Raw genomic sequence first — 18,571 nt, 5'->3', positions numbered from 1 at the left:
TATTGACAGCTGAGTTTTTGATCCATCAACGTGTCACCTCGTATTCCAGCAAAACCTGTTGCAAAATGGAGTTAAGCTTCATAAAGTAGCTGTGATACAGAATTTTGGTGCACATCCTATCAGCCTGAGACCGCCTGGAGCAACCAGGGGACTTACTCTTGATGGTGCATCTTTGGGAGCAGGGCCTGGCTGGATTGCTCATGCAGAAAGGGTTTATGAGCAAACTCGGCAGGTGTGAAGATCTATTTGCATAAGTTGGGTTGGAAAAATAATGCAAATTCTTAGCATAATTTCCTTCCACTGCTGATGCTGCTATCCAGCTTCTATTATTACAGTGTATTTGTTACTGGGTTTGCTGCCCTCCATTTACCACTGCTCTCTACTCTCCCTGCTCTCTCATCCAGATCTTCAACTTCTCCATCTTCCTGGGAGAGCAGGTGGGAGAGCAGCCTACAAGGCTGGACCTGCAGCAGGCAGCACACTGCCTTCCCCCCACCTTCATCCTCCTCAGAGCTCTTACTTCTGTCTCCACCTCCCTGCAGTGCTTTGCTCCATCCTGGTCAGAGATGAATCCCCCTGCCCCCAGGGAAAGGGGAAAGACGCAGCAAATTCCAGCAGGAGATACCCCATCTTTCAGCAGCATCTGCTGCACAGCATGGGCCTTGACGGGTGAACTGACTGTTCACGCTGGCGGCACAAGCTAGTCTGAACAGTGACACGTGGGGCCTGAAGTCCACTTTGCAGGAGCGGTGAGGCTCTACAGTGCGGTGGTGACAGGGGACGTGCAAAGATGACAAAAATAATCTTCTGAACTGTGCTGCAGGTCTTAGTTACAGGGCTGTTTTCAGTCCTTTAATATTCTCCTCAAATGTGTCACTTGATGCACTCACAGTGTTAATTAAGGCAGATGAGACTGTGCTAAGGACAGTATATATTGAAAATGCCATTTCTAATGATATCCCAGCTTCAGAGGAATACCAAGATTCCACAGCTTATTTTTTGTAACCTCTATTCGCAGCTGCCCATTTTTTACGCTTCTTCCCCCTCTCCCTACCCCAGGTTTTCCTCTCTGGGCTTTTTTTTTTGCTCCCTCCCCACCTCCCCAGGTGCTGCACTCCTCCTTTTGCTCCTTCCCCTCTTTTCTTGCTCAAAAGGACCAGAGCTGTCCCAGAAGGCTAGACAGAAAGGCCACCCAGCACAACACCCAGCCTTGGGTGCGGATTTGATGCAGTCTGCAGACATCCCAGATCTCTATCAGCGCAAATGAGGTACTTGGGAAACACGCTCTGACTGTGGGGCTATAAAAATCTCTCCAGACTGGTTCACGGAGGGATGAGGCAAGCCCCGATAGTCTCCTTAGAGACAGGAGATAAAGAAAATATCCGTGCCCGCCTCGGCCGTGGTCTGTGCCCGAGAGCGCCAAGCGTTGCTCTCTGCACAGGGCTGATGAAATCCTTGCAGCTCAGTAACTGCTGGCAGAGAAGGAGAAAAATACGGGAAGGGGGGGACGTGCAAAAGCATGCGCTGAGCTTTCCCCACGTCCGTCCCAGCTGCCAGCAGGCCCTCCCATTTGCAAACCCTGCCAGCCCTTGGCTCCCGGCCGGGTTTCTGCGGCCTTTCTGAGCATGCACGGCTGCTGGCGCATGTGCGGCCAAGGCAAGGGCTGCAGACGCCAACAGGGCCCCGCTCCTCCCCAGCTGTGTTTATAGGGTCAGGCTGGGGACCGAGCGCTCCGGCTGCCCTGGGCACGATGGAGCAGCTCGGGAAGCGGTCGGGGCCGGCGGCTCGGCTGGATGTCATCCTCCGGCACCTCTCCCCGCGGCTGGGAGCAGCTCCTGCTCCTGTATCCTTTCTGATGTGGGGTGGGAAGGGGGTGGGGAGCGGGACGTTGGCCCCGTTGGGGTCAGGGCTCTGCCTCCCCCGCCCCAGCGAGCTTTGCACATCGCTCCCCACACCCTGCGTGTTTGTGTGTGCGTGGGCACCGAGGAGGGGTTCGGTGGTGGTTTGTCCTACAAGGACTCGTGGGCAACGTCCCAGCCCCGTGCCCTGGTTACGGGGTGGTGGCGTGCAGAGGGGCCGTGCCCCACGCAGCCCCTCGGTGAGCAGGGATGCACCAGGGCCGCACTTCCCCTGGCAGCCCTGACTGGTGTTTTGGGGTCAGCACCCGTCCTGCTGCCTGTTGCTTTATCCCTGAGCTTCGGCCCTGCAAGCTGTCAGGCGTGGGGATGTGTCTGATGGGCCAGCTGCCTCTTGGCAGCCCCCCCGGCACATCTCCCCCAGCACTGGGCAGGGGGGTTACCTGCAGCGAATTTTCCTCCTAGAGATTCGTGGCTTTGGGGGAGATAAGCTCTGCAAGCTTAGCAATTGCACAGCAAGTCTCAGACTTTGTTGAGAGGTACAGACTTGACTGGTAGACCAGCAGAAGGAAAAACATCGAGGTTTGGTTTGTGAGGGGGAAATGAGGGGGAAATGTTGGAGACTGCCAGCTTTACAAAAGACCAGAAAAAGGAAGCGGGGCAGAAAGAAGTTTTCACGTTGGTCTGTCCCACGTTTTCAAAAGTTAAATGAAGACTGTCTGCTGACAGGGTTTTTAAAGCTGCTGCCATAAATCTCGCTTTAAAAAAAAAAAAAAAAAAAAATTAAAATGCTGCTGATTCTCGGTGAGAGCTGAATGCTGACAACTTACCTCTGAATTATAATAAATTGGCGAAGAGGATGTGATCGAACAGCATGTAGGAATCTTCAAATATATTAAAAATACGAAGATAAATGGATAGTAGTTGACTCAGACTGCCATAAGACAAAGGTGCAAGTAGGAACACAAAATTGGAATTAAATGCTAGGAAAAGCACCATGGTTGTAAGGAGAGAGTAAGTAAGCAAGGAGAGGCGCTGCATAAGCTGTTTTGTTTTCAAATCCAGCTACAATGGTTCTGATGCAAAGAGCTTTGGACAAAAATATGACTAAATTGGGCTGGAACAAGAAAGGTGTGTGGATAAAGTAAATGACAGAATCTAGTAATAGATTTATTTGAGATATGTTACCTCAGTGCAGTGGTTTTGTTGTAATCTCTGGCTTGTTGAATTGGGTAGGACAGTCAATTTTCCTTCCAGAAAATGCCTCCCCTTTTATGAAGGGAGAAGTGTCTTAATAGAAGTGTCTTGACAGAGACATAAAATGTAAGAACCGCCTGAAGCCCGCAGGGTCTCTGCACTGCCCTGCTGGGGTGCAGATGTGTGCACCCACTTCTCTCTGCTCAGAGAGCCCTGCAGCAGGGGTTAGCTGCCTTCTTCTGGCTCACCGCGGACTCTGACCTTCCCAGCCTGGAGAAGAGAGCATCCTGGTCCTCTCTGTTTATTTAAAATTAACCCTGCATAATAGAGAGTTTAATACCAACTTGTACATAACTAGTTTCCTCCTGTAGTTGCTTTTAGGGATCAGTATATTAGAGATCAGTGTATGTTGGTTGTACTGGTTTATTGGAAGATGAGTTATTTCTACACAACAGTGGAAAAACTCTGCCTTTGCAGAGTCCTCCCATGTGGCCTCGGGAAGGAAAGGAAGCAGGAGAAGGTAAAATGCGGCAGTTTTTTCTTGGGAGCTTGGTGTAGGAGCCAGAGGGGAGTGCTGCATTGGTAACACCAGCACTTCTCTCCTTACAGGAAGGCAGCCGAGAAAAAGGCACATTCACAAGTGCCTGTAGACCTCCATTCCTGCAGCTGTGAATTCACCTTGCGTGCTGCCTGGTTTGGGACACTGGAAAAAAACCAGCATACCAACTGTAGAAGTGAAGGTTTCCTCAAAATGCAGGTGAACAGGGGAGGTTCAGAAAGCAACTGCTCCACTTGAGTGATCTGGGTGTTTGGCTGCTGCTGGCCAAACCCTGATGGTGCTGGCAGAGCAGTGACTGTCAGGCCAGGACCATCTCACCCGGTGTCTGTGAGATGGTTTCTAAGAGAACTACACAAGTTTATTGTGCTTGTCTTAGATATGCAGGAGATTGCACCATCCCTTGAGACTCTGCGAGGAGATGCTTTGGAAAAGCTTCAGGGGATCCTGGACCTTGCTGTGCCTGCTTCGGTCTCTGCAAAAGTATTATATTGCCTGCACAGTTGTCTAACATGTCTGTGAATACATTATTCCCAAAAAGGTGTGTGTGAGGGAAAGGGAAAGCTTTAAATACTCTGTGTCTTCACCAAAATGAGCTGCCAGAGGTGGCAGCTCCTTCCCAGCCTGTGTACCTCTTGTTTTCAGTTGACCAAGCAACCCAAACTTGTCCTTTGAGTGTTGCAAGGTGGCAAGAGCAAAACCAGTGAGAGGAAGAGGCACTGCAAAGCCCAGGAGGAAGCTGTTCAAATGGGGTCCAGGTCTTGGTGGACTTTGCTGTCCCCCCATTCTGGGAGGTGGAGGTGTGCTGAGGAGGGCACCACAGCTGGGGTTCAACCGGTGCCTGTGTCTCCATCAGCTGTCTCTGGACATTTAGGAGCCTGAACGGCCAGGAGTCCCATTTTCACTGAAAATGGAGCTGAAATGTGGTGTGTGGAGCAGTAGTGCCCTCAGTTGTGGAATCCCTTGCTGTGGGACCTGCTGTGGTGGTTTTCACCTGGTCTCCCCATGTCCTCTTCCTTCCTACTCCCTTCCATCGAGTTCTCAGCACCTTTTCCTCCCTCTGGCTCATAATTTTTGCTACATCCCTGTCCATGTGTCGTGTTTCTTCTCCCACTGTATGCGGCTCTTGACCAGATAACGTTTAAGCTTCCTGGTGTAGGGACCATGAACACAACTGTTGTGATGAAACCTATTTCTTATTCCAGGAGCATGCATGCTTTCATGGCACGCTTAAGAGGTAGTGGTGAGCAGTAGAGGAAAGTCTTTGGTTTACATAAAACCCTGAAGCACAGCAGTCTCCAAACATGCATATGCAGACCCAGAGATCTGCAAGAAAACGTTCTTTTTTTGCCCTTGTCCCTGGTGACACTTCAATACCGTGCACAAAGTTCTTGTGAGGCTTCATTAGCAAGTGGGATTTAATTGCTCTGTGGATGAGAATGCCTCTCTCTGCATAGGAGAACACAACTGTGTTTATTGAAACCTGTTGAAATGAGTTCAGGTGGAGGACAAGCCCACAGCTCTCCCCTCCTCGTGCTCTCCCTATCAAGTTTGGGAGAGACCTAATCTCTGCAGTAACTGGAGAGAAGGTGAGGGTTTGCACTACTGCATGGGAATGTGAAGTCCCAGGTTCACCCCATATGACTTCTGGCTCCGAATTTGGTGCACTGATGTTAGGAGGGGAGAGATGGAGAAGCACCTCCAGGAGGCAACGCAGGGTTTGGGTAGGTTTGGCTACTCTCTGGAGCATAGAGAGGGAAACTGGGCAAGTAAACATCTCCCCTGAGCATCTCATTGAGTGTCTTGTTCTGGGAGATGAATCGAGGCCCGTGGACTACTCTGGAGTCTCAGGCATTTTGTACTGACTTCTATATGCGCAGACAAGGCTGTACTATGCTGTTATTTTATACTTCTCTGCCGGATGTGCTACTCTGAAGGTGGGAAAGATATTTTTAGAAGCAAAATAAACAAGAACATGGATTGAATGTCCAGCACAGCACTTATCTTTAAGATGAATCACATTGTAGGATTCAGGACGCACGTGTATAGATGTTCTTCTACTCTATTGTGCTTGAGTGTATATTCCTTAATTTCCATCCCAGACAAGCGTTCCTACTTCAGCCCAAGTTAGTACTGTTCCTCAGCGAGGGAGGTTTCGGTAAGTTGTATCTTCCTTTATAGAGATAAAAAAAAATAACCTGCAGAACTCAATTCTTTTTTCCACCCTAGCACACATGTTGATCACCAGACATTGTGTAGCCTTTCATTTTGCAAGGTTATATTCTCCTTTGTTTAACTGTAGTTTAATAAAAAAGCTTAACCATGCATCTTGAAAATAGTCTGAATGGATAATCTGACTGCAGAGACTATTCTTGTGTACCTCAGTATCTCTGTTGAGAGTAAAGCTGCTGAGGACCGATCCCAGCTTTCCTGCTCCTTCTCCACTTTGCGAGGGCACGAGGGGGATGCTCTGAATTCTGCTGCAGAAGTAGTGGGTGTCTGTGGACACACCATGCTGGCTCTGCTGGGGCATGGGAAACACTGCATGCCCACAGAGCCGAGGTGGACATGCAAGTGGGGAGGGCTTCTCACCAATTCTCCCCAGCAAGCCGCTGATCCCTGTGTGTCACCGTCTTCCGGCTGGGTCTGCCAGGTCTCCTGTTGTTCTGCCAGCCCTACTAACGTGTGTCTCCTCTGTGTCTCAGCTATACCCTGGACAACGATGTCCTCACCACAGCGCAAAGGCAGTTCTACGAAGACAATGGGTATCTGCTCATTAAGAAGCTCGTTTCTGATGAAGACATTGAGCGCTTCAGGTACAGGGCACTTGCCTAAGGTGCTGGGGGGTCCTGTGTGCAACAGCATCCCGAGGGAGCTCTGGGAAGCTGGATGAAGCTGGACTTTCCCAACATGGACGTTCCCTCTGCTTTGCAGGAAGGAGTTTGTGAGGATCTGTAAAAAAGAGGTGAATCTACCGGGAGCTATGATTATGAAAAACGAGTCCCTGAGATCCCAGTATGGTCAGTCTGAAAAAGTAGTTAATAAAGTGCAGGACTTCCAGGAAGACAAAGAGTTGTTCAGATACTGTACTCTGCCAGAGGTAAAATTAAAAAAAAAAAAACCAAAACAAAACAACAAAAAGGGGGATGGTGGTGGAAGAGCCTATATGAATGTATCTATGTTTTAATGCCTATGCAAAGCAGCTTTTTTTGGTTCTGCTAAAGCTATATCCTTTATCCCTTAGAGACCCTATATGTCACTCCCATAAGTGCATATACAAGGAAGGAATATCAAGCCATCTTTTAAAACTGTTCTGCATGAACATGGGATGGATGGTACTCAGACTTAAAGCAGTGCTCCTCTGCTCCTGTGGTGCGGAGCCAGTCAGGAATGCAACTAGCCCAAACCGTGCCAGGCTAGTAGGACAGATCAGCGACATTTTCTGAATGTCTTTTATCCAGGCAAAGCATCTGCTCTCTGGGCAGGTCCAGCTTGGTAGCCAATATTCATGTTGTGGCAGAAAGCCATAGCTTTGTGGAAGTATGACCCTCCCCATCTTTTCAACCCCACCAGCAGCCTGCTGCACCATCTTCCATCTTGGCCTCCTACCACCGTGCCCGTTTGTGTGCCATGCCGGATCCTGCCTCCTGTCCTGCACCCCTCCATCCCGACCTCCTCCTCCTGTACCCTAGTTCTCAGCCAAATATCCAGGTCCCAGTGCTTCCTCAGCAATCTTTCCTCTTGTCTTTCATGTTTCTAATATTTTTTTTCTACTGTTTTCTTCCCTGTAGGTCCTCAAATATGTTGAGTGCTTCACAGGGCCAAACATCATGGCAATGCACACCATGCTGATAAATAAACTTCCAGATTCTGGTAAGGAAAACTTGGATAAGAGGGAAATAGAGAAATTGTTGTATGTATGCTGTCTATGTGGCCAAAATTGAACTTAGTGTTTTAGAAAAGCTGTTTGAAAAAAATGAGACAAATTAAAACCAAAGAACTTTGAAAATTTACGAGGCCACTTTGGTAATAGTTTGTTTTCTTTTAACCATGGCTTAATGAGATAACATTTCTTGTCTTTCAATGTTCAGTGGATGTTTGTTTGCTAAAGATGGTGGTGGTCTTGGCTGCAGCACTCACGTGTTCAGAGTGGGCAGGCGAGCTTCCTATTCAGCCAGCCACACTTGCATAAAGGCCAGGGTTTAAAACATCACATGCTTTTTAAGCTCGACTCTTCAAGTGTGTTGAAAACTAGTGCTTCCGTGGACCTCAGTAAAAGGCAATAAATACAGAGATCATCCTTTGCTTGGAGTTTATACGCTCCTGACCTCACTGACAGTTGCTGCACACTCAGCGCTTTGACATGAAGATACTTGAATAGGTGCCAAAAGAAGGATTTTGAAGCCTGGCTTTGGCTCCGGCTGCAGGAAATTGAGATCATAATTTATACAAGGGTGATGGGCAGGGAGAGAGGAAGAGAACCGGACTAACCATATGACAGTTTTTCAAAGTAGCTTTGACTCTGCATAAGCTGTTTCAGTTTAGTGAAGTTGAGACCTGAGCTCTGTTTCTTATTCTCAGGTGTGCAGCTTCTGAGCAGATACATAGTACATTGAGTTATTAAAACACTGAGTTTGTTCAAGTCATCTCCACTTGTCATCTTAAAATACTCCACAGAAAGCTGTGTCATTTTGGTTTGGAAATTCAACAGGAGACCATACATTTTTAAAGTAAAAACAAAACAGTAACAGACAAGAAATGGGAAGCTGCTCTGTATTTGCAAGGTCTCCATTCAGTATCTTTGAGGAGTACTTTAGGAGAGGTGCAGATCTCAGGAAGTTTTCAAGGCTGCCCAAAGTCTAAATAATATGGCAAATGAGGCAAGTGGAAGCATCCCAACTATATCTATTTGAGGAGCAAACTCAATGGCAAAATAAATATATAAATAATATATAAAAGGCTGGTTTGGTGTGGATGATATGTTTCAATTTCCTTAGTGGGAAAAGAAGTAACAAACAAAACTTCAGGAATATTTATTTTTGTTTAGACTTCATGGAAAAAAGCCTCTAGAGCAAAGGCTAATAGAGTGCTGGGTAGACTGTCTGGAGAGGTTGCAGTCCATAAATTGAGATTTATTCTTTTTTTTTTAAAAAAAGAAGGCTAAATAAATGTGTTGGGTGCAGCACAGACAGGGTTGATTCTGCTTGCAACACAGCGACAGATCAGGTGACTACAGACAGCGCGGCTGTTTGAAAGTCTTTGTACTGGGAAAGGTTTGTGCAGCACCGTGCTGGTTAAAGTTCAGGAAACCGGAGAGCAGCCAAAGTGAATGGTGAGAACTTGGCAGAGGGTTGTTGGTGAAGGCCAGCAAAAGGAGTCTTCTGAGGGATTGCACAGCCAGGCAGCTTCCTGGCATTCACTGTGTCCCCGTGCCGTTGCTGACCCAAGAGCCACCACTATGCTCTTGGTCCATCTTGGGATGGGGTGTAAGTTAACCCATTTGGCTTCCAAGTCAGTGGAGGGCTGGAGCAGACATTGAATACACAAAGTCTCTCCAGTGGCAAGCAGCAGCTTCTTAGGACGTGTTACAATAAGTGCAGTGGTTTAATGGGAAGGAAAAAGCCATGTCATGTTTGATGACGTTGAAGGTTTTGAACCTGTGTTGCAGATAAACAGACTTTTCTCCACCCCATGCATCAGGACTTGCACTATTTCCCCTTCCGGCCTGCGGACTGCATCGTGTGCTCCTGGACTGCCATGGAGAGGGCCGACCAGGACAACGGCTGCCTGGTTGTGCAGCCAGGGACGCACAAGGAGCCTCTGAAGCCTCACGGCTATCCAAAGTGGGAGGTAGAGCAGTATGGGGGCTTGGGAAGGGCATGCATGAGGGGACCACATTTTGGCTGGGGAGGGCTCACCATGGAGGGATGATGCGCAGGTCAAAGCTGAGGTTTTCAGTGATGGTTTTTCTGTTTACACCAACTGTTGTGGTTTAACCCCAGCCAGCAACTAAGCACCACACAGCTGCTCGCTCACTCCCCCCCGATAGGATGGGGGAGAGAATCGGAAGGGTAAAAGTGAGAAAACTCAAGGGTTGAGATAAAGACAGTTTAATAGGTAAAGCAAAAGCCGCGCATGCAAGCAAAGCAAAACAAGGAATTCATTCACGGCTTGCCATCGGCAGGCAGGTGTTCAGCCATCTCCAGGAAAGCAGGGCTCCATCACGGGTAACGGTGACTTGGGAAGACAAACACCATCACTCCAAACATCCCCCTTCCTTCTTCTTCCCCCAGCTTTCTATGCTGAGCATGACGCCATATGGTATGGAATGTCCCTTTGGTCAGTTGGGGTCAGCTGTCCCAGCCGTGTCCCCTCCCAGCTCCTTGTGCACCCCCAGCCTACTCGCTGGTGGGGTGGGGTGAGAAGCAGAAAAGGCCTTGACTCTGTGTAAGCACTGCTCAGCAGTAACAAATACATCCCTGTACCATCAACACTGTTTCCAGCACAAATCCAAACCAGAGCCCAATACTAGCTACTGTGAAGAAAAGTAACTCTACCCCAGCCAAAACCAGCACAGCAAACACTGACTTGTTGCTTCAGGAGAGAGCTGCTTGGTTGGCCTCACTCCATGTAACCTGGGTAGATTTGACTCTGTTCCCACCTCCACCTAGAAATTGTCCAGCACATCGTGGCGTAACGGCATAAACACGTGCAACTGTTTTCCACTGCCTTTGCCAAGTCTGAGGACTCTTTCTCCTCTTGTGAATCGTTCCTGCCTGGTGAGCATGTGTACTGTCCCGAAGAGAGGAAATTGGATAGTAAACAACTGGATGCAATTAAATATCAAGCGGTATCTTCCTCTTAAGAACAGATGTTTCCTGAGCTGGCCTGGCATTGGTGATGGTTATACGGGGAGCAGAAGGCTGGACCCCAGCGGTGGCATCAGGCCACACTTGTGGGATTCCCCAGTGCTCTTCTCTGTTCTCTCCAGCTGGGAAATGTTCTTAATTGTCTGAATCCACCTTCAGAAAACTTCAAAAAGTATTATTTTGCTGTTCGTCAGGCTTGAAGTAGGAAGACTTGTAGGCAAGCAGGCAGGCTCTTAGTTGGGCATACCAAATACACTGCCCAGAGGAAAGCAGATCAGTAGCTGTCCCTGCTGTCCCTCGCACTGAGAATCGGCGCTTGCTCTAATTTTAACCGAGTGATTTCAACTCAGCCTTTTTTTCTAGGGTAAAACCAACAAACTTTTCCATGGGCTGCTTGATGAGGATGAGAAGAGACCCAGGGTTCACCTTGTCATGGAGAAGGGAGACACGGTGTTCTTCCATCCCCTGCTCATTCATGGCTCTGGGATAAACAAGACATCAGGTTTCCGAAAGGTAGGAAACTCTCTCTTGATACAGATTTTGATATTTTTGATTTTTTTAAAACTGATCAAACTATCTCCCCACTTTCCAAGCTCATGAATATGTGGATGAACTTTCAAACTATTTTTTAGCTTCCTAATATACTTCTACGCTATCTTTTTTATTTTTTATTTTTAAACATCTCTGTCTTTTGGGAGAAGAGCATGCTGTGGGGCTGCTTGAGAAAAACAAAGCAGGAGTAGAAATTAGATGTTGAATCTATGTTTGAAGCCTGGCTGGCTGTACTTGCTTTTCCAATAGTTCCCTTTCAGCTGTCCCAAATATCAGGAGCTTCTCTAACCTTCTTCTCCCTGCCTTCTTGGTATCTCATCTCTGGATAGCAAGAGCCTCCATCATCCAATAAATAATATTAATTTATATGATAACATGACCCATTTTTCTATTAAAGATTTGATTACACATCATCTAGTTGTTTTGCATCGTGATTGTTTAACTGAAAGAGGAGAAGTGCCCTCCTTTGGAGGCCTGATCCTTTCTCAGAAGTGGATTCATCCAGGCACATAAGGGAACTGTAGCCTCTAGTGTAGCCACTAGTAGCAATGCAGATATTTCCCCTCATGCACTGCAACACAGACTGCTCTATTTTTATTTTGTTTTGCCTGCATCAACTACTACATGGCCCATTCTTTAAGCCCCAGTAGCAGTTTACTGGTGTGGAATTGTTTCCTCCTGCATTCCTGAAAGCAGAGAGGACATCAGGTACTGAGAGTCTCTGCTGGCTCTTTCCTGGCTAGTGGAGCAATAGTCCTGTTCAGTATCCTGCAGAAACACAAGAGCTTCCTCATACTGTGCCAAATCCCAACATTTGTCTGCCTTTGGGGTAAATCAGTGAGTGTCCTGGAGCTCTCTGAGCCAGGTTATGGTCTAGCACCCTTTGAGATCTGGCATGATCTTGCTTGCAGTTGTAATGAGAGAACAGCTTTTTCTGGTGGGGCATTTCTGTTTATTTCCTCTAGACTCTGCTTAGGCAAGAACTGATTACAAAATAAGTAGGTTGATGTGACTGTCTGGGCGCAGAAAGTAAGAACCCCTTACGGAACACCCAGGTCTGCTCCAACCCTGACTTTCCCTATTCCCACTCTATTTGCTGATATTCTGAGATCAAGTAGTACAGTTCATGCTGGGGGAATGTTTGGGAGAGGAGGGAAGGAAGAAGAGCATGTCAGCAAGCAAGAGTATTTCTCCAGCAAGAGTATTTCTCCAAGGGGACAGTCTCAGGAGAGCAGGAGTGCTCAGAAAGGAGGAAGGAATTTGCTGACATGACCTGGAAGGAAGAGGTGTGGTGTCCATGATCTGGGATGCACAAGATTTTTTTTCCACCAGTCATTTGTAATCAATGTGGTAGTGAGTGATGTCTGGTTTCCTCATGCAGAGTATAAGCTGTCACTTTGCCAGCTCAGAGTGCTACTACATCGACGTCAAGAACACGACCCAAGAGCACCTGGAGAAAGAACTGGTAGAAATGGTTCACAAGAAATACAACACGACTTCCGTGGAACTCAGGGTAAGACTCTGCTATATGCCCTTTGTTACAATCCAGGTCAGTTCCCTTTCCTAAGTTTCTCTTGTGTGACAGATTTGTGCTTTTTGGTATGCCCAGTTTGGCAGATCAAGCTGTGCCAAGCAGAGGTGCTTGGCAGAATAAAAGACCTGATGTTCAGAGGATGACCAGCAGGCTTTTTTAGGGCCTTTTTTGCTCCTAAGGCTGCTTCTTGCTATGCTGGAGAAGTGGCCTTGCTCTCTGGGCAGCCCCTTCATATCCCTTGAGCTCTAGAAGTTCCTCCTCCAGCTCTGCTTGTCAAAATGGGTTTTGTGAGCAAACCTTGATCCCTTCCAGTGCCGGCTGAGTTGGTGGAGATTAGATCAGCACTTCGTTATGTGACTGATGTTGTAGCATAAGTGAGGAGGAGCCACAGACTGCTGTCATGATGGCTCAGCTCTGAGGCTGCTCACATGCACTGCTTACTCCATTCGAGGGGGTCTAGGCTTTGCCCCACTGGGTAGCAGTGGGGAGGGCTAACGTGGCAAGGCAGGAATAGGGTGAAGTCTATGCAAGCTTTGCCTTTCACTGCATCTCCTGGTTCACGGTTTGTTGTGGGGAGTGTGCCTGAATCAGAGCTCTTCACAGTTATATTTGGACTGCACGATGTAAATAAGAAGATGTGGTCATCGCTTGCCCTGAATTCGCAAGTATAAGAGGGTGCAATAAATTCAGTGTTTGTCCACAGTTTGTATGTCCACAGTTCTTACAGTTTCCCCTCCTAATGGCAAGTGGATTTTCCTTTTAAAACAAGTAGCCACATCTGACTGCAATAGTAGACTGAATTTTTTTGGTTAAATATAATCCCATGTCAATTGTTTACATGTGAGGCTACAGCAGGTATGTCAGCAGCGATATACATCTGCCTCAAAAAAAAAAGATGGGGGGGTAATGGACTCTTGCTGAATAACTGAAACCATTGTGTAAAATAAAAAACAAATCTAAATTCTTCAGGAATTCAGCCACTGAAAGAAAAATAAACCTTGTTACTGGGTTGGAAATATTCTGAATTTCTTAATCCGCAGCAGTTCCCAAACACGTGCACAGCCAGTATCAAGGCAGTAAAGTCTAGATTTAATAGGCAGTGATTTTCTTTTAAAATTTACATATTTTACAGATATTACAATATCTAGGGCATTCTGGAGGAGAGGACTGTCTTTTTTACTTCTGGAGTTTTTGTTTTGTTTTGTTTTTCCCCACAGGGTGTCTGGGTATGGTGGGGTGTCCAGCTGTGTTTTGCAAGCCTGATCTTACATGTTGTCTGTAAAGTTACAGCTTGCTTGACTTTTGATTCCTGGAGTTATTTAGGTACACAGTGAAATCCAACGTGATGCGTAGCGAGGCGCTCTCCTTCTCGTGAGTGGAAATGAGAGTGTGCCCATACAAGCTTCAGATGAGTCTGTGTGTTTTCATGGAGCTTTAAGCTTTTTTAAACCAGAGTTGGAGCTTTCTCCCGGAGAATTGCCCAGCTCTTATATTTCACCTTCACAAGACTAATGATAAGAACTAAGTAATCCTCACACAGGGAAACTGAGGTAGGAACTTGCCCAAGACTTACCTCCGTGAAGCAAACAGCAGTGGTCTGCTCTCTGCGTATCCATTATTTCCTGCTGGTTTCTGCTGCACAAGGAATATCACTTGCTCATGGGCAGCAGTATGTAAGGTGTAGTCAGTTAGTGAGCTTTTTTGATCACCCAGAGGCGCACAAGGGAAGCCCTGTGTGCACAAGCAGACGAGGGTGACTTCTACAAGGATAATGGTCTCTGTGCTGTTCATGTTTCCTCTTCCGCTGCCTTCCAGAATTGAACCACGGGCATCTTGCAGTCCATGTCACATGTGTAAACAACCTGTTTCCTGGGGGTGGAGGTTGCACCTCTTTCTTAGTCAGGGCTGCATTTTGATTCTTGATATTTAGGATTTGAAAAGATATTCAGTAAGTGTTTTGGTATGTTTTTATGGGTAGGTAGCTAAGCTGACAATGCTGTATCTATTTCCATCTCTACAGTGGAATCCTGATCACTGTTTTTGCTGGCCCTTAAGGATTTTCCTTTGTCTCATTTTTGTTTTGAAGGATATTTGGAACTTCCGAGCACGGCTTGTGCAAGGGGAAAGAATTAACCTGTAGAACAACCTTTGGAGAGCAGGATGGAAAACACGTGCCTGAGAACGAGCTTCTCTGATCGGCGAGTGCAGACTCTGCCTCGGCAGGCAGAATTATGTGTGCTTTGTTGACCTCTGTGTTGGTAACTTGCTGGTTAAAGCAAGTTGGTAACAAGCTGGTTACCAATTTGCTTGTTGGTAAAATGCTGCATAGCAAAATCATTTTATGCTAATACAAAATAATTGCACTGAGGCTGAACAGCTGATGTACATCAAAGAAAACCTAACCTAGAAAAACAGAGATTTGCTGTGGTTATCTTAGACAATTGAAGAATTAAGGTCTTGAAAGAACACCTTGATTTTCTTGATGTTTTCATTCTTGTTTTTTAAAAGTTTCTCACATGACGTGCCTTTGGAATGATGCTATACTAACATAAGATTTTATGCAACGATTTATGCAAGGGTATGTTTTTTAACGTTTCCAACTTCCTTTTCTATGCAAAAGAAATAAAAAGAATCAGAGTTTCATGCAAGCCCTCAGTATGAGCTCACATGGGAAGTCATTAGTACAGCTGATGAAGATGGGGATATTGGTACCCAGCAGAATCAACGGTGTAAGGAACTGGATAAAGGGGAAGCAGCAACCACTCACATAAAAAAAAAAAAGGGAATTGATGGGCTGGAACATGATTGCTAGTAGAGTTCCTCAAACATGACCTGGCGTGGCATCATATCTTACCAAGCAGCACTGGCACAAGTGAAATATGTGGCTGACAGGGTTGGGAGCTACTGGACCAGCAAACCAGCCTCTCCTTGGCCTTGCACAACCAGTCCAAGGCTGTGTGAAATGAGGGAGTCCTCCTTTGAGTCTGGTGGGTCTGGGAAAAGGTACCTTTTGGTGCTGCCAGGTCAGGGAGGTGGTCAGATACTCCTCAGGATGCACTGGGTGGCAGGGTGGAGCGACGTGCACTGAAGTGATCCTCTCGCCTTTCACAATGTTTTTCCTTGCTTTCTGAAAGATTCTTTTGCTTTCAGAATTTTTTGAAATACAGATTCAATCAGAGCAAAACTGTGTTCAAGGGCTGTGTTGTATTACTTCTGCCGCTCAGAAATTCTGGCAGTGGGTGCGTCACTGAATACCCCAATCAATCCTCAGCTCTTTTCCACTTCCCCCTTCCACCCAAAGAAGGTGCCAAAACAGCACCAAAGGCTGCAGTGACAGGCTCTTGTGGGTTCTTCTGCTCTGTTATCTTGCAGCTCAAGAATTCACTCAGGTGAGACAGGAGATCAGATACAGTCCTGTCCTCAACCCACAAGGCTCAATGGTGGATTGTCTGGACAAGCAGCTGCAAGTCGAAGCTGTTGCAGTCATTTCATACGTGACAACGTAATGCAGAGGAGGGGTTTGTGCCTCTTCCTGCAGCATCTATGGGTTTTCTTGTTTGTATGCTTTTTAAACAAGGCAAGGTTTGACCATAGTTATTGCGTTGGTCCTAAACCCTTGGTGGTGAGGTGAGGTGTCTGGGCTGTGGTTCCCACCCGGAGACAGACGTATCCTCTTGGTAGCCCCTGGTTTGACCACAACACCAAGTCTGATGAGGGGGAGACTTTAGGACAGTCCCCCAGCCCTGCTCAGTGGGTGATTTTGAGTATCCTGGTTCCTGCATCTCTTCCCATGCCCTCTGTATAACCCTGGAACTGATCCTGCTCTTGGGGAGATGTGCCATGATGCCTCTCCAGACTTGGACCTTCTCAGCCTGGTCTTTGCTTGCTGCATGGGCCCAAGCGAATGATTTCCAGTGAGTTGGAGGCTCCTCTGTTGATTTTGCTGAGCTCTGGCTCACAGTCCAGCAGGTGGTCTCCCTAGGATTTTTGTGAGGACTTAGAGTATCCCATCTGGTTCACGACACAGGATTTGTGGAGAGACTTCACTGTCTGGCGTTATTGGTGTAGCTGAGTTGACTGCAGAGGGAGCTGTGACCACAGAGAAGAGCTACAGGTGTCCATCAGATTCCCAGTTTCCAGGCTGTGAATTTCTTACTACGGCTGGTAGAGAGAAGGAAAGGAAGAACTTTGGCTTTGTTTTTAAAAATTTGCGCATCTCTGCCTATGGATTTAGGCTTAAATTTCCTCTTTCAGAAGAACAAACCTATCAAAGACCTCATAGATCATCTAAACTCAGCAGTTTTCCCACCTGATGAGAGACTCATCTCCTCACTCCTTCCTACAACAACAGGTCAAGGATACTGCAGAGCCTGGGGACGACTAAGCTTAGGCAAGCTCCCCTCAACTGTGTGCAAGGCAGCTCAGCTGCATCCTAGCAATGCCAAGGAGTCTGATCCTTGCCCCCTGAAATGACCCTGGGCAGAGCCAGATCCAGCAGGGCTTCTTGGTTCCTTCTCAGCAAAGCTACATGTTCATGGGTGCAGGACCATGTCCTTGGGAGAGTAAGGATCTGCAAGCACTTCCTCCCAGGATATTTGAGCAAGGGCTGGTATCCAAAGGACGCTTCATCAGTTCATGTAAATGTGACCTCCTGTGTGAGGGGTCTACCTGGTAAGTGCTTTCTTGTTCCTGTTCCCACCCATGCCAGCCAGCAGAGATTCTGCAATCACAGGTTTCCAAAGCACATGCCCCACCAGTGGAAATTCAGCACCAGAAATTCACCTCACTCTCCAAAACTGGGCTTTTTGGAGAAAAAACAAAACCACAACAACCATATATTTCTTAGGGTTTGCTTTCCTGGCAGTACAGTGCAGCTGATTTGGGCATGTCAGGCAGGTGACTGCAGAGGGAGCTGCGGCCACAGGAGAGCTGCAAGGTCTTAACCAGTCTTCAGGTCTAAACTCCCTCTTCTCCTTTGAATTACACCCACGGCAGCAGGAAAGGGAGGAGGAGAGGAAAAGCAGTAATTAACCAAGTCACCCACTGCCCTAAGCTTATTTTTTTCCAGGAGGAAACCTGCCCAGCATGCCATGGCCCCATGAAGAACAAGTGCAGGAACCCTAGTGCTGTTCCCAAACACACATCCCTCAATGATTTTTGCAATCCCAAAGTATCAAGCTATTTCCATCCGAAAGGGGATTTTTTTTTGTTAGCCTGTGAAAAGCTCATGTGAAAAAAAGGAAGAGCCCTGCCAAAGGAAGGACCAAGTTCAGCCTGTGGCCTCCACATTTTTTGAATCAGAAGAGACTGAAAGAAAGCTGACCCCAGTTCGTAATGAGGACATACTGCATTCAATCCACTCTTGGTCCTTGCAGCAAGAGCTGTATCTCCACCTTCCCTCCCGCAGCAAGTGCCTTGACCTGTGGGCTGTGAAGTCGGCCCAGGGAGAGGGGAAAGATGAAGGGACAGCAAATTCCAGGAGGACAAACCCCGCCTTTCAGCAGCGTCTGCTTCACAGCATAGAGCTTGAGGGAAAAGTGAGGATGAACCGACTATCGTCCGATGGCACAAGCTAGTCTGAACCGTGACATGGTGGGGCTAAAGTCCACTTTGCAGGAGCGGTGAGGCTCTGTGGTGCGGTGGCAACAGGGGACACGTGCAAAGATGTCAAAAATCATCTTTTGAACTGTGCTGCAGGTCTGTTATGGATCCACATTCAATCTCAATATTTATCTCCTCTCAAGTATCGCTCACGGAGTTAATGTAGGCAGATGAGAGTACTAAGTGCACTGCTAAGGACAGTATACATTGAATACATAATTTTTAAGCATGTCCCAACTTGAGAGGAATACACAACCTTTGCAACCTCTATTTGCAGCTCCCCATTTTTAAGCTAGCTTCACTTTTCCTTCTCTCCCTACTCCAGGATTTCCCCTCCAGGCTTTTTCTTTGCCAGCAGGGCACTCTTAAGATGACTCTTAAGAGCCATCATGCTGTTTAACTTAGC

At 47.2% G+C, this 18,571-nt stretch overlaps 1 protein-coding gene across 2 annotated transcripts; it reads left to right on the top strand.

Moving 5' to 3' along the window:
• Positions 1–1,592: 1,592 nt before the first annotated feature.
• Positions 1,593–15,220, top strand: PHYH (phytanoyl-CoA 2-hydroxylase). Of its 2 annotated transcripts, none has more exons than XM_072858074.1 (9): positions 1,593–1,843; positions 5,712–5,767; positions 6,315–6,425; positions 6,544–6,574; positions 7,401–7,482; positions 9,278–9,459; positions 10,842–10,991; positions 12,412–12,543; positions 14,651–15,220. In XM_072858074.1, the coding sequence occupies exons 1-9, from the start codon at positions 1,751–1,753 to the stop codon at positions 14,702–14,704; spliced, it is 891 nt and encodes a 296-aa protein (XP_072714175.1). In that variant the 5' UTR covers positions 1,593–1,750; the 3' UTR covers positions 14,705–15,220. The 2 variants fall into 2 exon arrangements, with proteins under 2 accessions (XP_072714175.1, XP_072714167.1); XM_072858066.1 differs by having other exon boundaries at positions 1,598–1,843; positions 6,544–6,709.
• The last annotated feature ends 3,351 nt before the right edge of the window (positions 15,221–18,571 follow it).

The sequence above is a fragment of the Ciconia boyciana genome, chromosome 1 (assembly GCF_034638445.1).
Source record: "Ciconia boyciana chromosome 1, ASM3463844v1, whole genome shotgun sequence".
In the NCBI taxonomy this organism is placed as follows: Eukaryota; Metazoa; Chordata; class Aves; order Ciconiiformes; family Ciconiidae; genus Ciconia; species Ciconia boyciana.
The sequence above is the reverse complement of the archived record's forward strand: the minus strand, read 5'-3'. Positions and strand labels throughout refer to the sequence as shown.